Consider the following 19,792-nt stretch of genomic DNA (forward strand, 5'->3'; position numbering starts at 1 on the left):
ATATGACCAAAGGCACGTTTAGTGAATTTCCAGCTTAATGTATTTATATTTTAATCTTTCTCTACACTACTTCTTTACAGTTAGAGTTTCATGCTTCTATTTGAGAGCTGAGATTTCTAAATCTTGAGTTTGAACACCTTCAAACTGAGGCGAATCTGTTACCGAGGTTGGGGTCATCTGCCAAATTTGATTCCTTATTTTGGCTCAGTTACTTGGTGAGTTAAAAGCTGTGGGCATCTGGGTCTAGGGCTTCCATGTAGAGCCAACTACTACACCCAAATACCATGGGAAAAGCAACTGCTGCAGCACAAACTGGAAGCAGGAAATACCAGGAGTCTCACATCATGAGAAAGCTTTTTCTTATGAACTTTTCAGGTCACTTTTAAGAAGCAAAAATTGTGCAAGAGTGCAGAAAATGAGGCAAATTTTGCTTGCCAATTTGATCAAAACCTGAATTTCAAGGGCCAGCTTTTGATCACATTAAGAAAGAACATGATTGCAAAAGCAAAATCTGATTATGTAGATAGACTGTATTGCTTCAGGATCTTGTTCATGGAACACTGCTCTCCTCTTAACTGCATGTATGCTCAGAAATAGACCTCATTGAATTTGTATGTCCTTGAAACAGGCGAAGGAGTAGAAATGGGAGCCTGATCTTGCCCTGGAAGCAACAATCAGGATTTTCAAAACACTTTGAATGCTCAGCATGATAGATACACTCGCAAAAGATTTACCTTTCACTGGATGGCTATTCAGCATTGCACTAAAAATGGGATTCTATTACACTGTCTCAGCTTGAGCATCCAAAGATGGAAACATTAAAATCACAAGTAATTTTTAGAAGTCTTACCAATTTCCTGGAATAATCTAGCCAGTGGGTAGGGTTTAAAAGCATGACAAGAGCTCCAGTGAGAGTTGACTGAGCTCCACATAAACACAAGCAGGACAACTGTGTCTTAAGTTCCCCTCCAAAATCAAAGTTTGTGTTCACTTACAGACTCCTTTTTACATTTATTTGTAATATTCAAAGACATAAGTGAATATTGGAAGATGATTCTGTCTTTTGAACTCTTAATGTAATCCATTTCTTATTTTTTTTGCGCAGCTCTTACCTCTAAATTGGCTTAATTTAAAGTGATTGTCTACTTTTTCTAGTGCACTATTCTGAAGATCTCCATTAGGTCTCATTTAACACTTCCCCTTATGAGAGTAATTTATTCTAGTATTGCCAATGTCTCTCCTGATTCATCAGGAACCTTTCTTCTAACCGTCTTCATCACTTCATTCGTCTTTTCCGTCTCATATGACACTTACTCAAAATATAACTTAGATAATCAAGCCAGGCAACTGGACATAAAATCTTACGACGTGATTTGCCTTCTTCACTCTCTGAGGGTGAGCTAAGCATCTCCAGCATGTTCTGAATTGATCCACCATCTAAGGACTGGAGCCGACCCTCTTCAACTTCAATGCGCCCGTGCAGCTGGGTGAACAGCAAACTGCCTGTTACTAGATCTCTGGGGTGGGCCTCCCTTTAAACCCAAGTGAGTCCAAGCCTCTAAGGCCCTGACCATTCTCAATGTCTAATTAGAACTGGGGGGTATTTTAAGACCTGCTGTGTTGAACCAAAACCACAGTTACTACACAGCACCGAACGTGGCTCCCTGTGCCCAGCTGTAACCTGAAGAGTAAATGGTCCCCAAATCTTATTTACTTACCATACAGTAAAACATCATGGCACCAGCTCCTGTGTTTACAGTAGGAATGCAATGCAGTAAATTTTGTAGGTTTGCTCTTTAAAACAAAAGAAGAATCTTGGGTATGCTGTTTATATAACAGGGTGTTGCAGTTTTGGAGGAAATCATTAGTTAAGGCAGGCGGCCAAAGGCCTAGATGATTATTATTATATTATTATTGTAAGAGTAGGTTTCATTCATAGGGAAAAAGTTCACAGTAAAGTGAGAGGAAACCAAGGAAGGATGATTAGTTGATAATGTCCTGAAAAATTCATCCCTAGGGTGCAAACCATCCTTGTATAGTTGACCAAACTGAGTTTCTTGAAATATTTGTTTTAAGACAAACAGGAATTGGTTCTAAAGCCCCAAAAGAACAAAATATTTAAGCATTAACTTAATTTTAAGCACTTAAGTAAGTAGTTTCATCCCTATTTATTTCAGCAGGATTACACACATTCTTGAACTGAAGCACATGCTTAAGCATTTTGCTGAAGAAGAAACTTTTGGTTATAGTTGTCTTACTTGTTTTCTTATCTCGAGTTTCCCTACCACATTTAAACCAATGGTTTATGAGTTACCTGATCTTTTCTGGAGGCAGGTTGGAGCTTCTCTTCTGGTAACTTTTCCCTTTTAGCTTCCACTCTAACCTCCTTTTCTTCCTCCTTCGTTTTTGGGTTTTCAATAACAACTTTTTTAACGCGAAAACATCACATCTGTTTGCACTTTCGCTTTTCCACTGTGCTCGTGTACCAATCCTGGGTGTAGCCACAGCTCCATCACACGCTGCTGTGCCCACATCTCCGTGTGCCACTGTGCTCCCTCCACCCTCTCCAAATTCTCCACCCTCTCAACCCTCTCCCACTTCCCGCATCTGGGCCTTTCTCCCTCGTGTGGTGTCATGCTCACACGTACCAGCAGAGAGCCCTCTCTTGTGATTGCATTTAACACACAGCATTCCTCACACAGCTTTACCAGGTGCTCACAATATTTTGTGCCAAACCGTGTTTGCCTCCACCTCATGTGTGTCACCACACTAGGCAGTTTGTAGCAGCTGAGAAAAAAAAGGTAGCAAAAAATCATGCAGAGGTCTGAACATGCAAGGTTTTCTTTGAGTGATAGAGTGAGGTCAGGTATGTTGTGCCCTGAATTATTGGTAAGCAGAGAGAGCTTTAATTTTAAAAAGAGAGAGTGAGAGCACAAGTATTAGTCATTTCAGTGCAGGAATAGATCTGTGAGGAAATTCCAAATCAATCTTTTTTTTCTTGCATTACATTTCTCACAAACAACAGGTGTCTTAGTTTGGTGCAAAATGTTTACTGTACCTGTTTTCTTACTGCTTGGGGTTTTTCCTCTTGCGCTTTCTTATCTTTTACCTGCTTATCCTCTCTTTTTTGTTCTTCCATCTTTTGTTTTTCCTTTAATTTTTCTGCTTCTAATCTAGCCCTCTCCTCAGCTGCCCTCTTCTCTTCTTCTGCCTTAGCCCTCTCCTCAGCTGCCCTCTTCTCTTCTTCTGCCTTAGCCCTCTCCTCAGCTGCCCTTTTCTCTTCTTCTGCCTTAGCTCTTTCCTCAGCTACCCTCTTTTCTTCCTCTGCTTTCTGTTTTTCCTCAGCTGCCCTCTTTTCTTCCTCTGCTTTCTGTTTTTCCTCAGCTGCCCTCTTTTCTTCCTCTGCTTTTAACCTCTCCTTTTCTTCTGCTTCCTTCCTTTCTTCCTCAGCCTTGACCTTGTCCCTAAGCTTCTCATTATCTACTGTGTCAGTTAGACTTGGCGTCCCTTCTGGCACAACATTTGTATCATTCTCTGCTTTGTGTTCCTCTGCATTTGTAGCTAGACTTTTTGTTTCTACTCCTTCTTCTTTATCTGTGGGTTTTTCTGCTGTCACGTCTATCTGATTTTCCTCTACAGGGGCCTCCTTTGTTTTATCCTCCTGTACCTCCTCCTTGTCTTTTTCTTCTTTCTTTTGCTCTTCCCCGTCTTGCCTCCAGTTGTTCCTCTGATATGATTTGGTAACTGTTTCTGTTTCCTCAATCCCACAGTGTCCTCCGTGTGTTTCAGCCTTTTCCTCTTTCCCCGTGGTCTCGTTTTCTTCCACATTGTTTACTTCTCTCCTGCTGGGCAGTGACAAACTCCCATCTGTGATTGTGGGGTCAAATTCCTTCTGACGTTCCAGGGCTTCCTGTAGACGTTTTTGGCGTCTCTCCTCCCGTCTTGCCAGTCTTTCCAACAGTGCAGCTTCATCATCTGTAGAACGCTTGCTTTCCTCTCCTGCCACACTACATAAAAGTGACAGTTTTGCATTAAAAGAAAAAAAAAATAACCTTTCTAACAACATATACACTTCACTGTTTCCAGAAAAAAAAAAAAAAAGGTTACTGTAACATCATTCCATGGTTTGAAGACACAACTTCAAACAGGCTACATGCTTCAAAATTTAGCAAAGTGGTTCCAGGAATTAATTTTGGCATTTCTACATCCACAGGAATGCATTGTTTCACAATATCAGAGCCTGGAATGGTTCCCTTCCAAGACAGCTCCAAGAGCCCCTGAAGTTCTAGGGAGCCTTACTGACTTTGGTAGGCACTGGAATGGTCCCTGGCACTTGTAGAGCTGCACTCTGAACTGCCCTGAAAAATTCACCCATCCCCCTCTGCATCCTGCAGGAGAATACTTGGAAGACCTTAGCTTGCTTTAGGTGCTTCCTTCAGCTTGGTCTGAGTTATATGTGTCTTATGCATGGTCTTCACCCTAAGCAAAATTTTTGAAGATCCTACACAAGCAAGATACTTCCTGACTTCAGAGCTTCTCTAGTAAAAAGAAGTTATTCCTGTTCCACAACAGCATTCACAGACACAATCCCTAAAGGGATAGTCCAGCAATTAATGTGCATTGAGGTTGTGATTGTCTATAGAGGGACAATACACTATTAGAGATCAGAGCACAGCACCTAATTTAAGATATGCTATTCAACAGCTGTAGATATCAGGAATGGACTTCACTCTCAGTCCCTGGAGGTTTTCTTGACTCCTTTAAAATTCAGCTGTTTAATACTCATGTGTGCAGGTTTCTTCCCTCTTTCTAGTTTGTTCTTCTTTCCTTTCCTCTGTTGTGGAAAAAGATTATAATCTATGATCAGAAATGTTGCTGTCTTCCTATCTATATCCATTCTCTTTGTCTTTAATAGAATGCTACTTGTGCTCAGGATCTATTAGCTTGATATCTCAGTGTTTATTTCTGGTTTCTTCTGCCAATTGTGTTATGGCCACTGGAAATCTGAGTATATTATTTGAGGCTATGTGAAACTAAACAAGTGATGGACAGACAGGAAGGCCAGCTCTGGCCACTCAGCTTGTGAAAAGTAGGTGGTGATATGAAATATATGGTTTAGTGGTTTAGGAGTTACAGTGGTAGTGCTGAACTGACAGCTGGACTTGATAATCTTAAAGATCTCTTCCAACCTTGATGATTCTATGATTCTAAGTGTCACCTCATTCCGTAAACTTTTCTGCTGTTTGTAGCTGTATGACACTGACAGTGCCAGACAAATGCTGTGGTCTGCAGCTCACATCTAGCACCTTGCAGGCATGTTTCAGCTGCAGCTTGAGGCCTGGGTGCCCAGCAATCCCACGTGCCTTGGCCCCACAATGCTCTGACCTCTATTAGCAGGACAAAGGATGTGGTAGTTTGTGAGGCCAGATGCAGTCATGTCTGAGAGAATCTCACAGCCTCCATGAGCCCCAGCTGAATCACCCCATAGACAGCCTTGAGGACACGCTGGATATGGGTTATGAGCATGACCTCAAGCCCAGAGTCAGTAATGCTCCCACTCTACAGCGTAGACACAGCCAGGGCCAATCCTCACAGGGTTAGGTCCTTCTTCAGAACAAGGATGGCCAAACCGGGCACTTAAATTTTAAGTACCAAAGCAGACCTTTTCAAAATACTTCTCTGCTCTGAATAGAAATTACCACTGACTTGTCAGCAATCAACAGTAAATGCCATTTACCTGTTTTGGGCATTAACTTCTGATTTCTCTGTGACTTCTCCTGACAGATCTCCTTCTTCCTTTTGCCGCAGCCTCTCCTGTCGAGCCCGTCGGCGACGTTCTCTGGCGGCTTCTTCGTCATCGTCATCATTTCTCTGGTAGGACAGCCTGCAGTAGAGCATTAGGGATAGGGAAATGAAGTTGCTATAGCGTATAGGACACAGAAGAATTACAAAAAAGAAGTTTTCCAGAGCACAGTAAGCATGGCTACAGTGGCTGCTCCATACGCTGCTTAGAAAATACATTGTGAAGTTTGAGATGCGTCATTTCAAAGGTTGGTTTCCTTTTGTTCGATAAAATAATCATAGTGAAGGTGGCAGCCATACCACACTGTCAGTTTGCTCCTAGAAAACCCCAAGACCATAAAACCCCAGCTCTGTAGCTGAGCAAACATCCTGCTAGCTTGCACCATGATCCTGCTGGAGTGCTCACAGCAGCATTTGAGCAGACTGTCATTCAGACCCACACAACTGAAATTGGACTTAGCCAAGCAGCTTTTCATTAGTCTCCTCCAAATCTCACATGCCAAAAATGGTGATAGTATTCTAAATTTTAAAGACTAGAAATCAGGGAGACACAAGCATGACAACAGCTCCCAGTGGCTGGTTCTGAGTGCCAAACATCTCATACCCACGAAATTTTGGTGAGCCCAGAGCCCTGTCAGACCAAGTCGTATAAGACTGGTGCAATGATGAAAGCCTACAGCTGACAACTCATTGTATTCATCTAACCCATCATATTTAGTTCAGTTTTATTCTACTTGAAAAGGAGAGAAGACCTTACAATCCTAATAATCCTGTGGCCCATTCAAATCTTTGCTGAAGTGCATTGTTACTGTGTGAGATAAAGGGAGAGGCCTGCATTCCTCTTATCTTTTTGTGCAGGGAAAGTGAAAGAGGAAGTTAACACATGCCAGACCCAGTCAGGAGATTAATTTACTTTGCTTCTAGCAGTGGTCTGATATGTCATGGTTAAGAAGTCCCCCTCCTTACATAGCCACACATTCAAGTTAGCTGTACAGCCATGCACGCGGAGAAAAAATAGTAGAGTTCTGCATCAAGTAAAACCAAGCATTGCAAGGAATATTTTAACATAAAAAGCAACTAAAACATTTTGATTTAGCTATCAGTGAGATGCTTTGGGCCCAATCCTCTCCTCTAACCTTATTCTGATATTACTTTTCTCCTTTGCTGAAGATAAGGTGGAAGTATAGGTTCAGCAGGGATTCAATTACCCAAATTTTGTGTTAAGATTTTAAAATGTAAAACATGGCTGAGGCACTTGCCAGACCTAGAAAAGTATTTTCATCCTAATTGCACCACAGAATTTGATTTGCTACTTTCATGGTCTGTCTCGAGCTTGCAACCTTTTCTTTACAGAAACAAATCCTCTTAAGAAGCATGAAACCCACAAGCAGCCTGGTGATGAAGGATCACAATGTGGGGACAAGGAAGAAAGGAAGCAGACAAATTAAAAGCACTAGAGGTGATGCAGGGAAGATAAGGAAAAACACTTCCTGCCATTTGTAAACAATTTAAAGGAGGATCAACTTTTCATTTAATTCTAGAACAGAAAGCATGTGAATACAATCAAAAACCAATGAGGTCTTTAATTTGCAGAAGAGAGAGACACTCTGGAACAAAACTGCATGAGCAAATTGATGACAGACAGCCCATTCATTAACAAGATATTCTGGCTGCAGGAAGGCTATGGTCTTTTTAGCTCTGAAGTCCAGATATAAGGGCACAGGAGAGGGCATACTGCTCTTAGCCTGTGGCAGCTGGATAATGGCCATGACTGAGTCGATTCCCAGTGCCTATGGCTCAGCATTTGTCCTTGCAGTGAGACTACGTGAGGATGAAGTAGTTTATCCCACTCTCTGTACCCACACAGAACACTCCTACACAGCAAGGAGAACAACTGCTATCAAAAGCCTCTTTAAAATGCCTTTTTGAAAATCACCAGTTGCTCAGCAAACTAAAAAAAAAAAAAAAAATACCCTAGGGAAAAAATTCCCACAAAATAGTCCCCGTTAAATAGATATGCATTTCCTGTCCTTGGACACTTATCACATAGATCACCTGTTAAGAAAACTGACAATCTCTCTCAATATGCTTTTAAATATATCCACTGCCTTACTACAGCAAGTAGTGTTTTCCTACAGCAAATAAGTACACTAGGTATGGGCTCCATCCATTAGAATCACCTTAAATATTAATTTCTGTTCACCAGCATGGATGCACGCAGCTTGCACACGAACGTGGAAACAGTCATATGAAAAACTAACTGCAACTTTTTTAGAGATCTGTTTCATGTTTTCTTCACAATTACATTAAAACTGCTCCCCAGATTGTACTTTCACAGGCTGTTCTGCTTCCCTCTGAGATAAAGGTTTTTCTGGAGTGGACGTGAATAGCCACAACAGACTGACAGTAGTGTAGACTGAAAATACAGGTTCAGGCTGGCTATGTTAATTGATGAGTTAATGACCACACCATGGGTAAACTGATAGCAGAATCGTTTATTAAATGATTCAACATAATTACCCTAACTGCCATTGACTTTCCATGAGAAATTCAGAAAGATGGTGCAAGTTAGGTAAATGCAATTTCTGCTCATGAAAAATACACTCTTCCGACTAGTGTTCATCTCATTATTTACTCAGTCCTCATGCACTGAATTTGTTCACCCTAGCTTGTCTGGCTCTCTTCTCCTCACCTATCGACTGAGGGTGTCAAAGTAATTTCACATAGAAATTAAACCATGGGCTGACACACGAATTCATGCATCCTCCACTGGGAATAGAAACACTGACCCTCACCCTCCCACTGCTACAGCTCTTCCTAGCTACCCCTCACAACCAAAATCGATCTGGGAGTTCTTCAAAGCTTATCTTTCACTTGCCTACATCTTTTGACATTTTTTAGAGCAAGAGTAAACAAATAATAAAAAATGTGACTCCAAGATTTTAACTCCGTGTATCAGACAGATGGAAATCTGATGACCCATGCTGGCCTGTGCTGTTTCTCCACTCTTGGAGAGCAGCCTTGCTGCCCAGCACACTCGCACACACAGGGCAACTGAATTAAACTAAATTTATATCTATTTGTCATCTTCCATATAACTGCTCAAAGTCTTTGCAGGCAAGTATTTCTCTATAACTAGTTGTTCCAGCTACCTCAGGCAATGAGACCACAACACAGCATGACCTCAAAGAGGTATGCCAAGCACAGAGGCTCTTATTAAATATTCAGATGAAAAGATGATCACTTGGAAACCATCCTACACCTTGCTATCAAAGATAACGTGACCTCAGTCTCTACTTCAAGTAACAGAGAAAAAATGGGGTGCTTCTCCTGTTATCTTTCTCTATGTTTCTGACATGAGAAAAAGCTGTGTAACCTCTGTGCATTATTGGTAAGCTGTTCTAGTAAAGCTACAGTGCTGAGTCTGTCATCCTTCCCATATTGCACAACTCCTGTACGGGAGACTGAGTGTCTCATCCACGTGAAAGGACAGTTCCCACCACGCTAGGTAGTGAGAGCAAGTAACAAGAGATGTTCTGCCCTACTAAGTGGGTAGGACAAATTTATACCTCCAGGACTGAAATCCCAAACCTGCTGAAGTCAACAACAAATCTCCCAGCTGAGTGAGTCTAAAAATGTTGCCCTCAGACTGAATGGGGGAACTCTACAGCCTCGAGTGGAAAATAACTGCTGGATTGGGAATACAGGTGATGTGGCCACCTGCCTCAGACCTTCTTCAGAGAAATTCGGCACTCTGTATTTTACACCAAACACTGAATTTGCATTAAGTTGTAGCCCATCAAGAAACTTCGTAATAACTAGGATGATTATGGGGTTGAAACCATTTCATACAAGCCAGCTTCAACTGGTTTCCACTTGAAACCTCAAATCAGTTCAAATATTATCTAAGGCACTTTGGTTTTAGAGTTTCTTGCCCAGTACTACTACATTATTATTTTTGCCTGAATTATGACAGCATTGAAATTTCCTATTAAGCTCAGGGGCTTGCTATAGTAGGCAATTTATAAAGATAGGGCAAGATCTGGTCCCTCTTCTAAACAGTTTGTGTTCTGATTAAAGAGAAACTTTATAATTTGTAGCACTATCTGCCCTCAGTGTATCATAAGTTAAACCTTATGAATCTAAACTTTTTTTCGTTTTTCACAGGAGTACAAAAAACCTGTCTAATTTGAGCTGGATCACAGAAGTCCATTCAAGGAGGCAGGGAGAAAGAATCTGAACTTGGGGCTCCATTTCAAGAGTGTCAGAAACATGTGAAAAAATTCCAAACAGAACAAAAGCCTTTAAGATTTTTAACTTAAAGAGGCAGCTCATATTCTACCTCTTATTTCCTCTATGGTTCACTCAAATCAAATGTCTGTTTTCCCTTTCTCCTGCCCACAAAACCACCTTGCATTCTTAACAGTGTCCTCACAACATGTACCTCAATTAGATACAAATGTACCTCTTCAACAAGCTCTTTTCCACACAACTTTGTTCTCTGGAAGCCCTTACATGTATTACAGATTAGTTTTCTCTGTGGTCCACTCCAAGAAATGAGATCATTCATCCTGTACCAAACTGCTACACCTCCACTTGCAACCCAACCTACTTCTAAGACCTTCACCCTTCATCACCTAAGACCACACCAATTGAAGTGATATTTGTTGATTTGTGTATTTCTAAATTTATGTCAGATGGAAGATGCCAATAAAATGTCCTCAATGATAAATTTAATTGCCAGACTCAATCTATAAATGTGCATTTGTTTGCCTTTTGTGCTCTTAGAAAGCCTTTCTATTTACCCAGGCTCTTCCTGAAAGGATGGGTGGGGTGAGGATGGACTTTGTAATAATACCCACTGGGGAGTGCTTTGTGTCACTGTTGATATTCAGGCCCGTTTTATTTATTATTACATATGCCTTTAATCTTTTTATTGTTCATTTAATTTGTGTTATGATAGGCACGCTTCAAAATGTGGATATAAACAACTGATCAATCTTCACCTAGAAAAACCCATAACAAATGCACACACTTCCAGAGGGTTGTTCCTCTTTCAAGCTTTGCGTGTCAACGTCAGCTGCATTTCATTCGAGTCATATCTAAAAATATGGTGAATGGTGGGGGGCAGTTGTGGGCAAAACTGTTTTCTCTAATCATTCCTCCATAATTCAAGGAGAACTGACAGCCTTCTGCTCAGACCTGCTCAAGAAGATTCATTTTTATGAGGGAACGAGCAGAATCTCAGTCCAAAATGCTCATGTTTCAAAAAGATGTAGTGAGTGAAAACAGGGGATTTCGCTGGAGACATGCAGACATGCCACCACAGTTCTCAGTCCAATGTTGTGCGTGAATGCTTTTTCACATATTTCTCAATTTGACATGCACAACATTTTTCACATTGAATGTAGGAGAGACAAATGGATAAAATTAACCGATGGCTGGAAATTAAACCCAGACAAATTAAAACTGGAAATTAAGCACATATCTTTGGCAGTGAGGGTAATTATATATAGAAGAAACGATGGAACATCCATCTCTTGCATCTCCACATTAAGATGGATGCCTTTTTGGAAGTTATACTACCAAAAAATACCAATTTTGGTGCTCATTTGGTGAAATTCCATTAACACTTAGGTATGGAAAGTTAGACTAGATTATATGGTGGCACCTGCTGGACTTAAACACTACAGCCTTACATTTACCCAAAGGTATATGCTTCTCATTTTGCTCACAATTTATCTCTGCCTCACAAGTATTTTTAGTCTTTTGATCCACACATTCTCCAGAGCTGCACAGCCTGTACTCCTGATTGGATGAATAACCCAGATATCCACTTAGTTGTCTTGCAAAAGCAAAGTGACTCCTCACCTTTCAGTGTACTCATTCACCTCGTTTTCATACTGTGTGTTTCTAACATACTTTCTTCTTTATCTTAGGTCCAAAGAGTTCAAGGATTACTATATTTTTCTGATGAGTGACCACTTCTTCAAAAGGTTAGCAGAAGAGCATTTTTCTGTCAGGCCTGGCATCCTTAATTCCTTACTGTACCTTTAGAAGCATTCCTTCTACCTTAAACTTTGATCTAAAAAACTAAAGGCTAAAAAAATGTGCATTTTAACATCTTTTTGGTTTTTTTGTTTTGTTTCAGCTGAGGAAGATCTTTAGATTATTTACCTGGGCTAAGGATTTGGCTGGGAGACATGAAAAAACAGTTAAGTGTGGGAAAGAAAACGTCTTCTGAGAGGTCCAGCTTGTGTACATTCTTTTTTATGGTTTCTTTTGATGTTTTTGACATTTAGGGTTTTTCACAGGCAAGGAAAGGGTAGGTACACTCAACCCTTTAACAGTGTGATTCTAAAGAACTAAGGTGCAAACAATCCACCTTGAAGAATGAAGTATGAAAGGTGACACGCAAGCTAATAACCACAAGGAAAAAGGATTCCATACCGACAACAAAAATCCTTGGTGACTACCAAATAATCAATATGAAAAGCATCCAGGCATTTTATTGCATTTCTAGGGATGACACTGAAGCCTCTGGGACAGATCCTGCCTTCCCAAATTACTGGTTTCTGTTGAAACTAAAAATTTCAGTTTCATAGATGCCCAATATTTCCAATGCCCTGTCTCTTTTTCCTTTTTTCTTTTTTTTTTTCTTCCAGTTTTCTGCTTATATCAACACAGTTCCTTTGGTTTTAGATTCAAGCCCTAAAACCTGAGCTTCGTACTTAGAGCCCACTGGTAACGTCACGGCATCATTCTGCACAAACGCAGAATGACTAATGCACATTATTTTTTACCTCTTTCCTCATGGCTGAAAATTGATCATCTGTTTCATAATATGAAATGCAAGCAGATCCTCCAACCACATTCAAATAACTCTGGAAAATTGCCTCTGAGTACTTCAGCACAAATCACACTCAGGGCCGCCAACGTGAAGGGTAAAAAACTTCAGCTACCGAAACAATGTCGAATTTGCCTCCAACATATATTGTATTTAGATAAAAGTGCTTTTTGGAAACATACCAGGGAAAAGAACATAATTCTCTCAATATGTGTAGTCTGTAATGCTCTGCAGTTTTACTTCATCCACAATAGACATGGCATTGACCTGTCAATGAGCAGAGCAGTATATTTATCCCATTTTAATTTAGAAGTTTCACACACGCAAAAAAAAGAAAGCAACTGAGCAGAAAACAAGAATTAGCCAAGTGCCTCCTAGCTGATAACTGGTACTTTTTTACCTCCTTGAAGCTTGGTGGAATTCACCCAGAACTCTGTTTCCCTGGCAGATGACAAATAGGCAAAAAAGCATAGAAAACAAGCTTGCTTTTCCAAATGTGAAAAAGTGGGAGCAAACCCCAACCAGTGTGCATACCACTGTGGTTGGTGTGGTACTTGTTGACTCCATAGCAAATTGCTTGCTACCACCACCTCCAGTCTCTAGTGCTTTATTGCATATAAAATCCAAAATAACTTATGCTACAGCCTCCCTCAGTAATATTTCAGGCATATGACTTGAGAATAATGGGCATTTTGCCTAGCTGAGGCACAAGTAAGGTCTTACAGGATATGCCCCAGAATACATAATCCACAATTTCTACAAAGTCAAATAAGAAATTTTCTTTCCTGTGGTTTTGGGCTGCTGTATTCAATGTGGCTTTCAAGGCACTTTAATACCTCAAATTGCTAGCTTACTGAATGCATGCAAAATTAAGATCTAACTCTTCCTCCTTTATATTTCATTGCAAATAAAACTCCAACTGGCATGACTGAGAGATTTCATAAAGACAGAAGGAATTAAAAATAAACGCAGACATTTAACTTAAAAAATCTCCCCTTCACATTGAGAACTGTGGTTTTCATAGAAAATATGCAAAAGATTTGAGGAATTAAACCTACATTTATTTACAGGCACCTTTAGGCAAACTGATGTCTCCAATGTGTCATGCTCAAGCTCCAAACTTCTATATTTCCTCCAATTATCATTTTAACTCATAAAAAATTCGTGCCATCATCTACGATATCTATCAGAGGTCTTTAAATGAAGGCACAAGGGGTAAGGCAGGCATGAGGACTTTTGGTATGGGGCCATCTCTTCATCCTAAATCCTCATGTCAATAAACTATAACACTGGGGTAGGTAGAGCCAGGGGTGGGCACTCCATCACAAAGCCTGTAGAGAATCTGGAGCAAAAGCACTGAAGGAACCCTACAGCCTTATGAGGAGGAATCTGAACAAGAGCACAGGACTTTCTCATGGCCCAAAAGTAATTTTTCTCTAAATATTTTTATATTCACGCATATATAATAGATATGTATTCTCAGCAATGAATATGAGAAACAGTTGTTTCTATTTAAAAACTCCCATAACATGTGATATATTTTTTTCCCACCGGAGGCTGGAGGGGAAATTGTGTTGTCCTTAGGAAGTGAGTGCACCACCTCAGCCAGGTGAGCTAAACTCAGACTTACAAAACATGGTGCTCAGCCTGCAGAGCACCTCCACCCTTGCATAGTTACAGCAATGAGAGAAACAACAGATATTTTATCAAGGTTTCACTACAGAGATAAAAGCAAGGAGACTGAATGGGAGGAAAACTGGACTCTCACTCTTCTCTGTTCAATGTGCGGTTTAGTCCAGTAACTGTGGCAGAAAAGGTTTTGTGAAAAAAATATAGTTTCCAATTTTTTTTTAAACTTATTATTTCTAGTGGGGTTTTTTTTTATTTATTTTGGTGGGTTTTGGTTGTTTTTTGGGGGGTTTTTTGTTGTTTTTTTTTTTTTTATTTCAAAGCAGTATGCTGCTTCCTCATAAATCAGCAAACAAGGACAAATTGATGATTTCAGGAAAGTACAAACTGAATTACAATAAATCATGTATGTATTGCTAACCTGGAAGCCCAGCCTTCAAGTTCATCTGCTTATCTACTTTTATGTTGGTTACCCACTTGGAAGGCTTCTGTAATGCAGAACTCTAGGAAATAGAGAGCCCCTTAAAAAAACAGTGTTTGCATTTCATTCCCTCCACAAAGATTAATAGGATTGTTGCATTTTAAGAGCACTGTGTTTTAAAAGGAAACACAGGACCATAAGGACAGGTCTCATACACGGGAATCTTCATTAATTTCAACACGTATTTGCTTCACTGAATATCATAAAAAGACAAACAATGAAAAAGTTAACTCAGAGAATCACTGATTTGAGGGATGAAATATTAACATCCAAACCAATCTCAGTCACACAACCTAATCCTCCATCACCATGCCCAATCTACTCACAATCAACTTCCAGCATACATCTATTGACCACCCACCCTGACAAAACAAGAAATTTGTAAAATTTGAGGTGAAAAATTACTTCGGTTTTCAAAGATGACAAATTTCTGAGCTGAATCCCCTTTTGCACTCCTGCATTTTCTTCACTTGCCTGCCAGGCTTTGTAGGGTGTAATGAGTAACCAGGGGACAGGATTCTACAGTGGGGGAGTGTCAAAGGGAAGAAAGTTCATGGCATCACATTGATTGATATCAAGGACAACACCCACCATTGGTGCTGAACCCATCTTGAAAGGAGTTGTTTCATCTGAATGCTACTGTGCCTAGGGCAGATCAGAATGTAGGCTGTGGATATGGCTCCATAACCAAAACATCAGTCTCTGATTTAGGATTGACACTGAAATTCATAATGGATTTGAACAAAAGTGGGAGAGGGAAACAGTGGGGCAGGAAGGAGGAATGTGGAAGCAGGAATCAGAGACCGGGGCTGTAGGAAGGGGCCTGAAACAAGACATCTCCCTGGGCTGTGGATGGAGAGAGAGGAGAGATAGACAGCAGCAATGGATGAGGAGCCTCCACCCTTGCAGAGCATGAGCTTGTGAATGGAGAAAGGTTGATGGAGGAATACTAGGAGGACAAGGAAAAGGGAAAGGGATCCATCAGGGAACAGCAAGGAAAGCAAAAGCACCAGGACTGGGCAAGTGGCTCTGTCATCAACATCCCCAGCCAGGTTTACATGGCTGTCCAGGGCCTGGAAAACCAAAACCCACCGTGACTGACAGAATGGAAAGTATAAGATAGCAGGTTGTGATTACCCAGATTACACATCACTCAGTAACTTTGGCCTTGCCTGAAGCGTTCTGTGATCTAAAACACCCACAAACAGTCAGAACCTGCTATTTTTATTGCTTGATTCATCAAAGCTATAGGTGTTAGCATTAGCCTGGGCTCTGCAAAGCATCAAAACTCCTCTGTCTTTTCCAGGGGATTAGAGATTGTAACAAAATTACTATTGCTTAGAGCCAGAAAGATCCCTGAGGATGTCTGTTGAAGCTTTCAGAAATACAGGAAAGACTGTGCAGATGAGCAAAATTCAAGGCGTGCATTTGCATACAGGGAGTCTGTAAAAATAATTTTACCAGATAATCATTCAGATAATCATGGAATAATCTTTTTTTATCCGCTCTTCCCAACACAAAATATGCACTAGGAGGACATAGTCTTAACATACTACAGGAGATTAAACACTGAAATAAATGCCACAAAGAGGAAAGAGATGAGATGTAAGAACAGCACATGCATCAAAACAGTGGACTGTGAACCCTTATGCTAAATGAATTGAACCACTTGACAGGGGATATGACACTGCCAATACATTCAGTGCTATAATATATGGTGAGTGGGGGAAAATATTAATGAAAATGAGATGTCTCAAAGTTTTCTGATACTGATTCCCCATGCACGCAACTCATGGATGCTGTGCAGGTGCAAATGCAGATTTTGTTTCAAGGGAAATTCATGGCTGTTCACTTTTAGCATGGACAAGCATCTGTCTCTTTCTCAGGTGTTTAAGAAACCTGCTGTCAACAGCCAAGGTGACTAGGAGATCTTTTCAGTGAGACAGCCGAAGAATTAGGAGTGAAGATCCTGTGATTTGCTAACAGGATGAGGGGCATCCCTAATCCATGCATCGCTCCAAAAGCTAATCCTGATGTGTCTTTTGCCTTCATGAAAGGTAAAAAACCCTTCCATAAAACAGGTCCCTACAGATATTCAAGGTTGAGTACAGCACTTTGAACAGCACATTAATGTTACAAGGATTTGCAGACATGGTATAATAGCACTGAAATGCAGCCATTGTAACTACACCCACATAAATGCAATAAAATACCCTGGCTTTATCCTTTCAATTAGTTTTCCCTTAGATGTGCTTGCTCCCCTCATATTGCTTCACTGTGATTCTTGCTCCAGAGAACTTGTAAGAACCTACCAAACTCAGTATTGGAAACAGTATGTGGAAAGCTGACTGAGCTCATGAGAGCTGATTAATCACACTGCAAACACAAACCTAAAGGCCTTTAGTTCTTTAAAGAGCAGGAAAAAACAAACCTTTTCACAGAACTCTGGCATCCCACAAATTACCTCTTCCATTTCAAAGATTCACTAACACATTGTCTACAAGTTATAAGTTATTTGAAGAAAATACCCAGACAAAAACTAGGGAACAGAAGAAAATAACAATTTGCTTGCCCTAGGAGTGCCCACACTCTGTGGACTTCCAATGGGACAGAGGCAGCTGTTGGAGGCATAAGGTATCCAACACAGAGAAATTGCCCTGTGGAGATACAGTGGAGGGGTGAGGGGCTTTTCTGCAATATTCAGTGTGGTTTTGCCTCAGTTTAATGAGACTGAAGTGTTTTGCTAAGGAGGATGAGTTATGAGGAAGACTAAGCTCCTCCCTCCAAGCAATTGTAAATCTGAAATTAAGAGGCTCCAATTGAGGAAGTATGGAGAAAGGAAAAAATATCAACCCTTTACTAAAGGATATATGTGTATTGGCAGAACAACAAACGAACACAAAAACAACTAAAAAATAATCCTGTACCCAAAAGCCCCCTCCAAAAAAAAACCCAGTTCAGTACTTTCCGCCTTTTGGCGCATTGTTAATTCCAGTTTCATTCTGGAATAGCAGTTCCAAGCAGGAAACCAGTCTGTAATAGCTGTTGCAAAATGTTTTATACAGGTGGGCACCAAAGTGGGGAGGATAGCAAAGAGCTGCTGTGATAAGAAAGCAATACAGCTGATGGAAACAGACCACACGTGCGGGCAAAAAGAGTCTGATTCCAAATGTGAGGGAGACAACCACTGACAAGTTTCCATCACCGAGAAGCAAAGCCTTCCAAAAGATTCAACTGACATTTTCACAGAAAAGGTAATCGAATGGTAAACAGATGTTTAAGCCAAGGCTTCCAGTATCATACATTACATTACAGAAGAGAATGCGGAACAACGGATATTTTCCCCTCATTGTCACATTAGTTCTTGGCAGTGGCTAAATTCTTTCCCTCGAAAGATCTCAACGTGTTTTACAAATGTTAAGTAATCCTTGCAACCCTTTCTGACTCCCCTGTGGTGGGTATTGTTACCACCATAATGTCAGTTTATGGAATGCAAAACCAGAACACAGACGAATGTACTGCTTTTAGCCTAAACCATGCAGATAAGGTTGCACTACTGCACTTTGGCTGCACGACTTCACACCTGTTCCAAAACCTGTTGAAGCTACCAGAAGCTCTTCCAGCAACTTCCAAAGGGATATATAGGTACATGGACTCCTTCCATTCACTCCCATCTCTAATGGCTACACTGTGCTGACTTCCATCACTGCACTTGAAAGCATGTGAAAGCCACTGGCAGAATTGATTATCCTGGGATGTCTTTTTGCTGTGATATTGAACAAAGAGACATGCTCCTCTGAGCTCTCTCTGAGCAAGTGATAGCCTGCCTCTCCTCTATGTAATGCCTTCTATTGCTTGGTATTACCAAACCAGGACTTTATATTTAAAAAAAAAGAGGTGTGCCTGCTGGGAAATGGGTGAAAAGGGAGGGTGAAAAGCAAGTTTAGCCCAGGGGATCTGGTTGGCCGTGTCACTGCAAAAGCACCTTGGGCTTTACATGGGGGTCAACATGGCTCAGCACAGCCTGGCACCTTTTGAGGCACTGGGCTGTGAACTCAGATACACTTAAATGCCTGAAAATATGGGAAATGTGGTACAGAGTCCTAACTCTACCACTGAGAAACAAGGAGTTAGCTTGCTCTCAAACCCATCTGCTTCTCCAGCTTCAACAGGTGCAGAAAGCCAACTTGGTGAGGTAGCACTCCCAAAAGGTGATTGAGTGAGAAAACACCAGCTCTGCACCAGAGAAGTTTCAGTCCTACAGAAACTGTAGGAGTCATCACATGGGAAGGTTTCTGTGCAGCACAGCTCTCACTGCACCCTCTTCAGTTCCACAGTGTAGATAGGACTGACATGAACGTCATCCAACCCTTCCAACACTGGCTCTTGCAAGACTTTGTCTTGATTCAAAGTCAAAACTTTTCCTGTCTCACCTGGACTGCAAGACAGTGTTTTAGGGAATCGCTGAGACTGCTAAAAAAAGATATTTGCACAGCAAACAACACCACCACAGAACAGACTTGATCCAAACATGCTGCTGTTCATCCAAGTGTACTCTTCCCAGCAATCCATATCAATTATTCATACACACACACCAAGCCCATCGTGAGGGAGAAGCAATTCAATACAGTCTTTTATGAAAGTTCTCACTGAATTTAAGTTGCGCATTCTGAAAGGTACTGGGAGGGGCCAAAAACCAAGCAGTGGATAGCAGATCTACAACCAATATAGATTATGGATGTAGATATATCTACACCTAATATAGATTTGATATTTTGTGAAAATGCAACATTTGGAAAGCAAGGATTTGGCAGTGTAAATTGAAGAATATTTGGTACAATAAAGAATTAAGACAAGCATAAGACAATTTCAATTTCTGCTCACAAAGAGTGTGGTCCAACCTGATACCAAAATTCAACTGACTGAGGTTACTGAGTAAACAAGAATATGGTAATCAACTGTCTGAAGAAGATTGCTTTAGCAGCTATGAGGTAACAAAAGGGTCTAGGGATCAGCAATACTCTATATTGCAA

The 19,792-nt window shown here is 40.7% G+C and overlaps 1 protein-coding gene across 13 annotated transcripts in view; it reads right to left on the bottom strand.

Annotated features, from left to right (window-relative positions):
• Nucleotides 1–19,792, bottom strand: part of CALD1 (caldesmon 1) — a 196,417-nt gene that overhangs the window by 26,820 nt on the left and 149,805 nt on the right. For 10 of the 13 annotated variants that reach the window (XR_004357043.1, XM_032687558.1, XM_032687557.1 and 7 more), the window contains 3 exons: nucleotides 5,738–5,884; nucleotides 3,059–4,007; nucleotides 2,315–2,398 (listed from right to left, as the gene is read on the bottom strand). Coding sequence is in view for 12 of the 13 variants with exons in the window: in XM_032687558.1 (XP_032543449.1) it covers nucleotides 2,315–2,398; nucleotides 3,059–4,007; nucleotides 5,738–5,884 (1,180 nt within the window). In the remaining variant the exon portion in view is untranslated. The remainder of the gene's footprint in view (nucleotides 1–2,314; nucleotides 2,399–3,058; nucleotides 4,008–5,737; nucleotides 5,885–19,792) is intronic. The other 3 variants (XM_032687563.1, XM_032687564.1, XM_032687566.1) reach the window with 3 other exon arrangements.

Source organism: Chiroxiphia lanceolata, chromosome 5, assembly GCF_009829145.1.
Source record: "Chiroxiphia lanceolata isolate bChiLan1 chromosome 5, bChiLan1.pri, whole genome shotgun sequence".
Taxonomy (NCBI): Eukaryota; Metazoa; Chordata; class Aves; order Passeriformes; family Pipridae; genus Chiroxiphia; species Chiroxiphia lanceolata.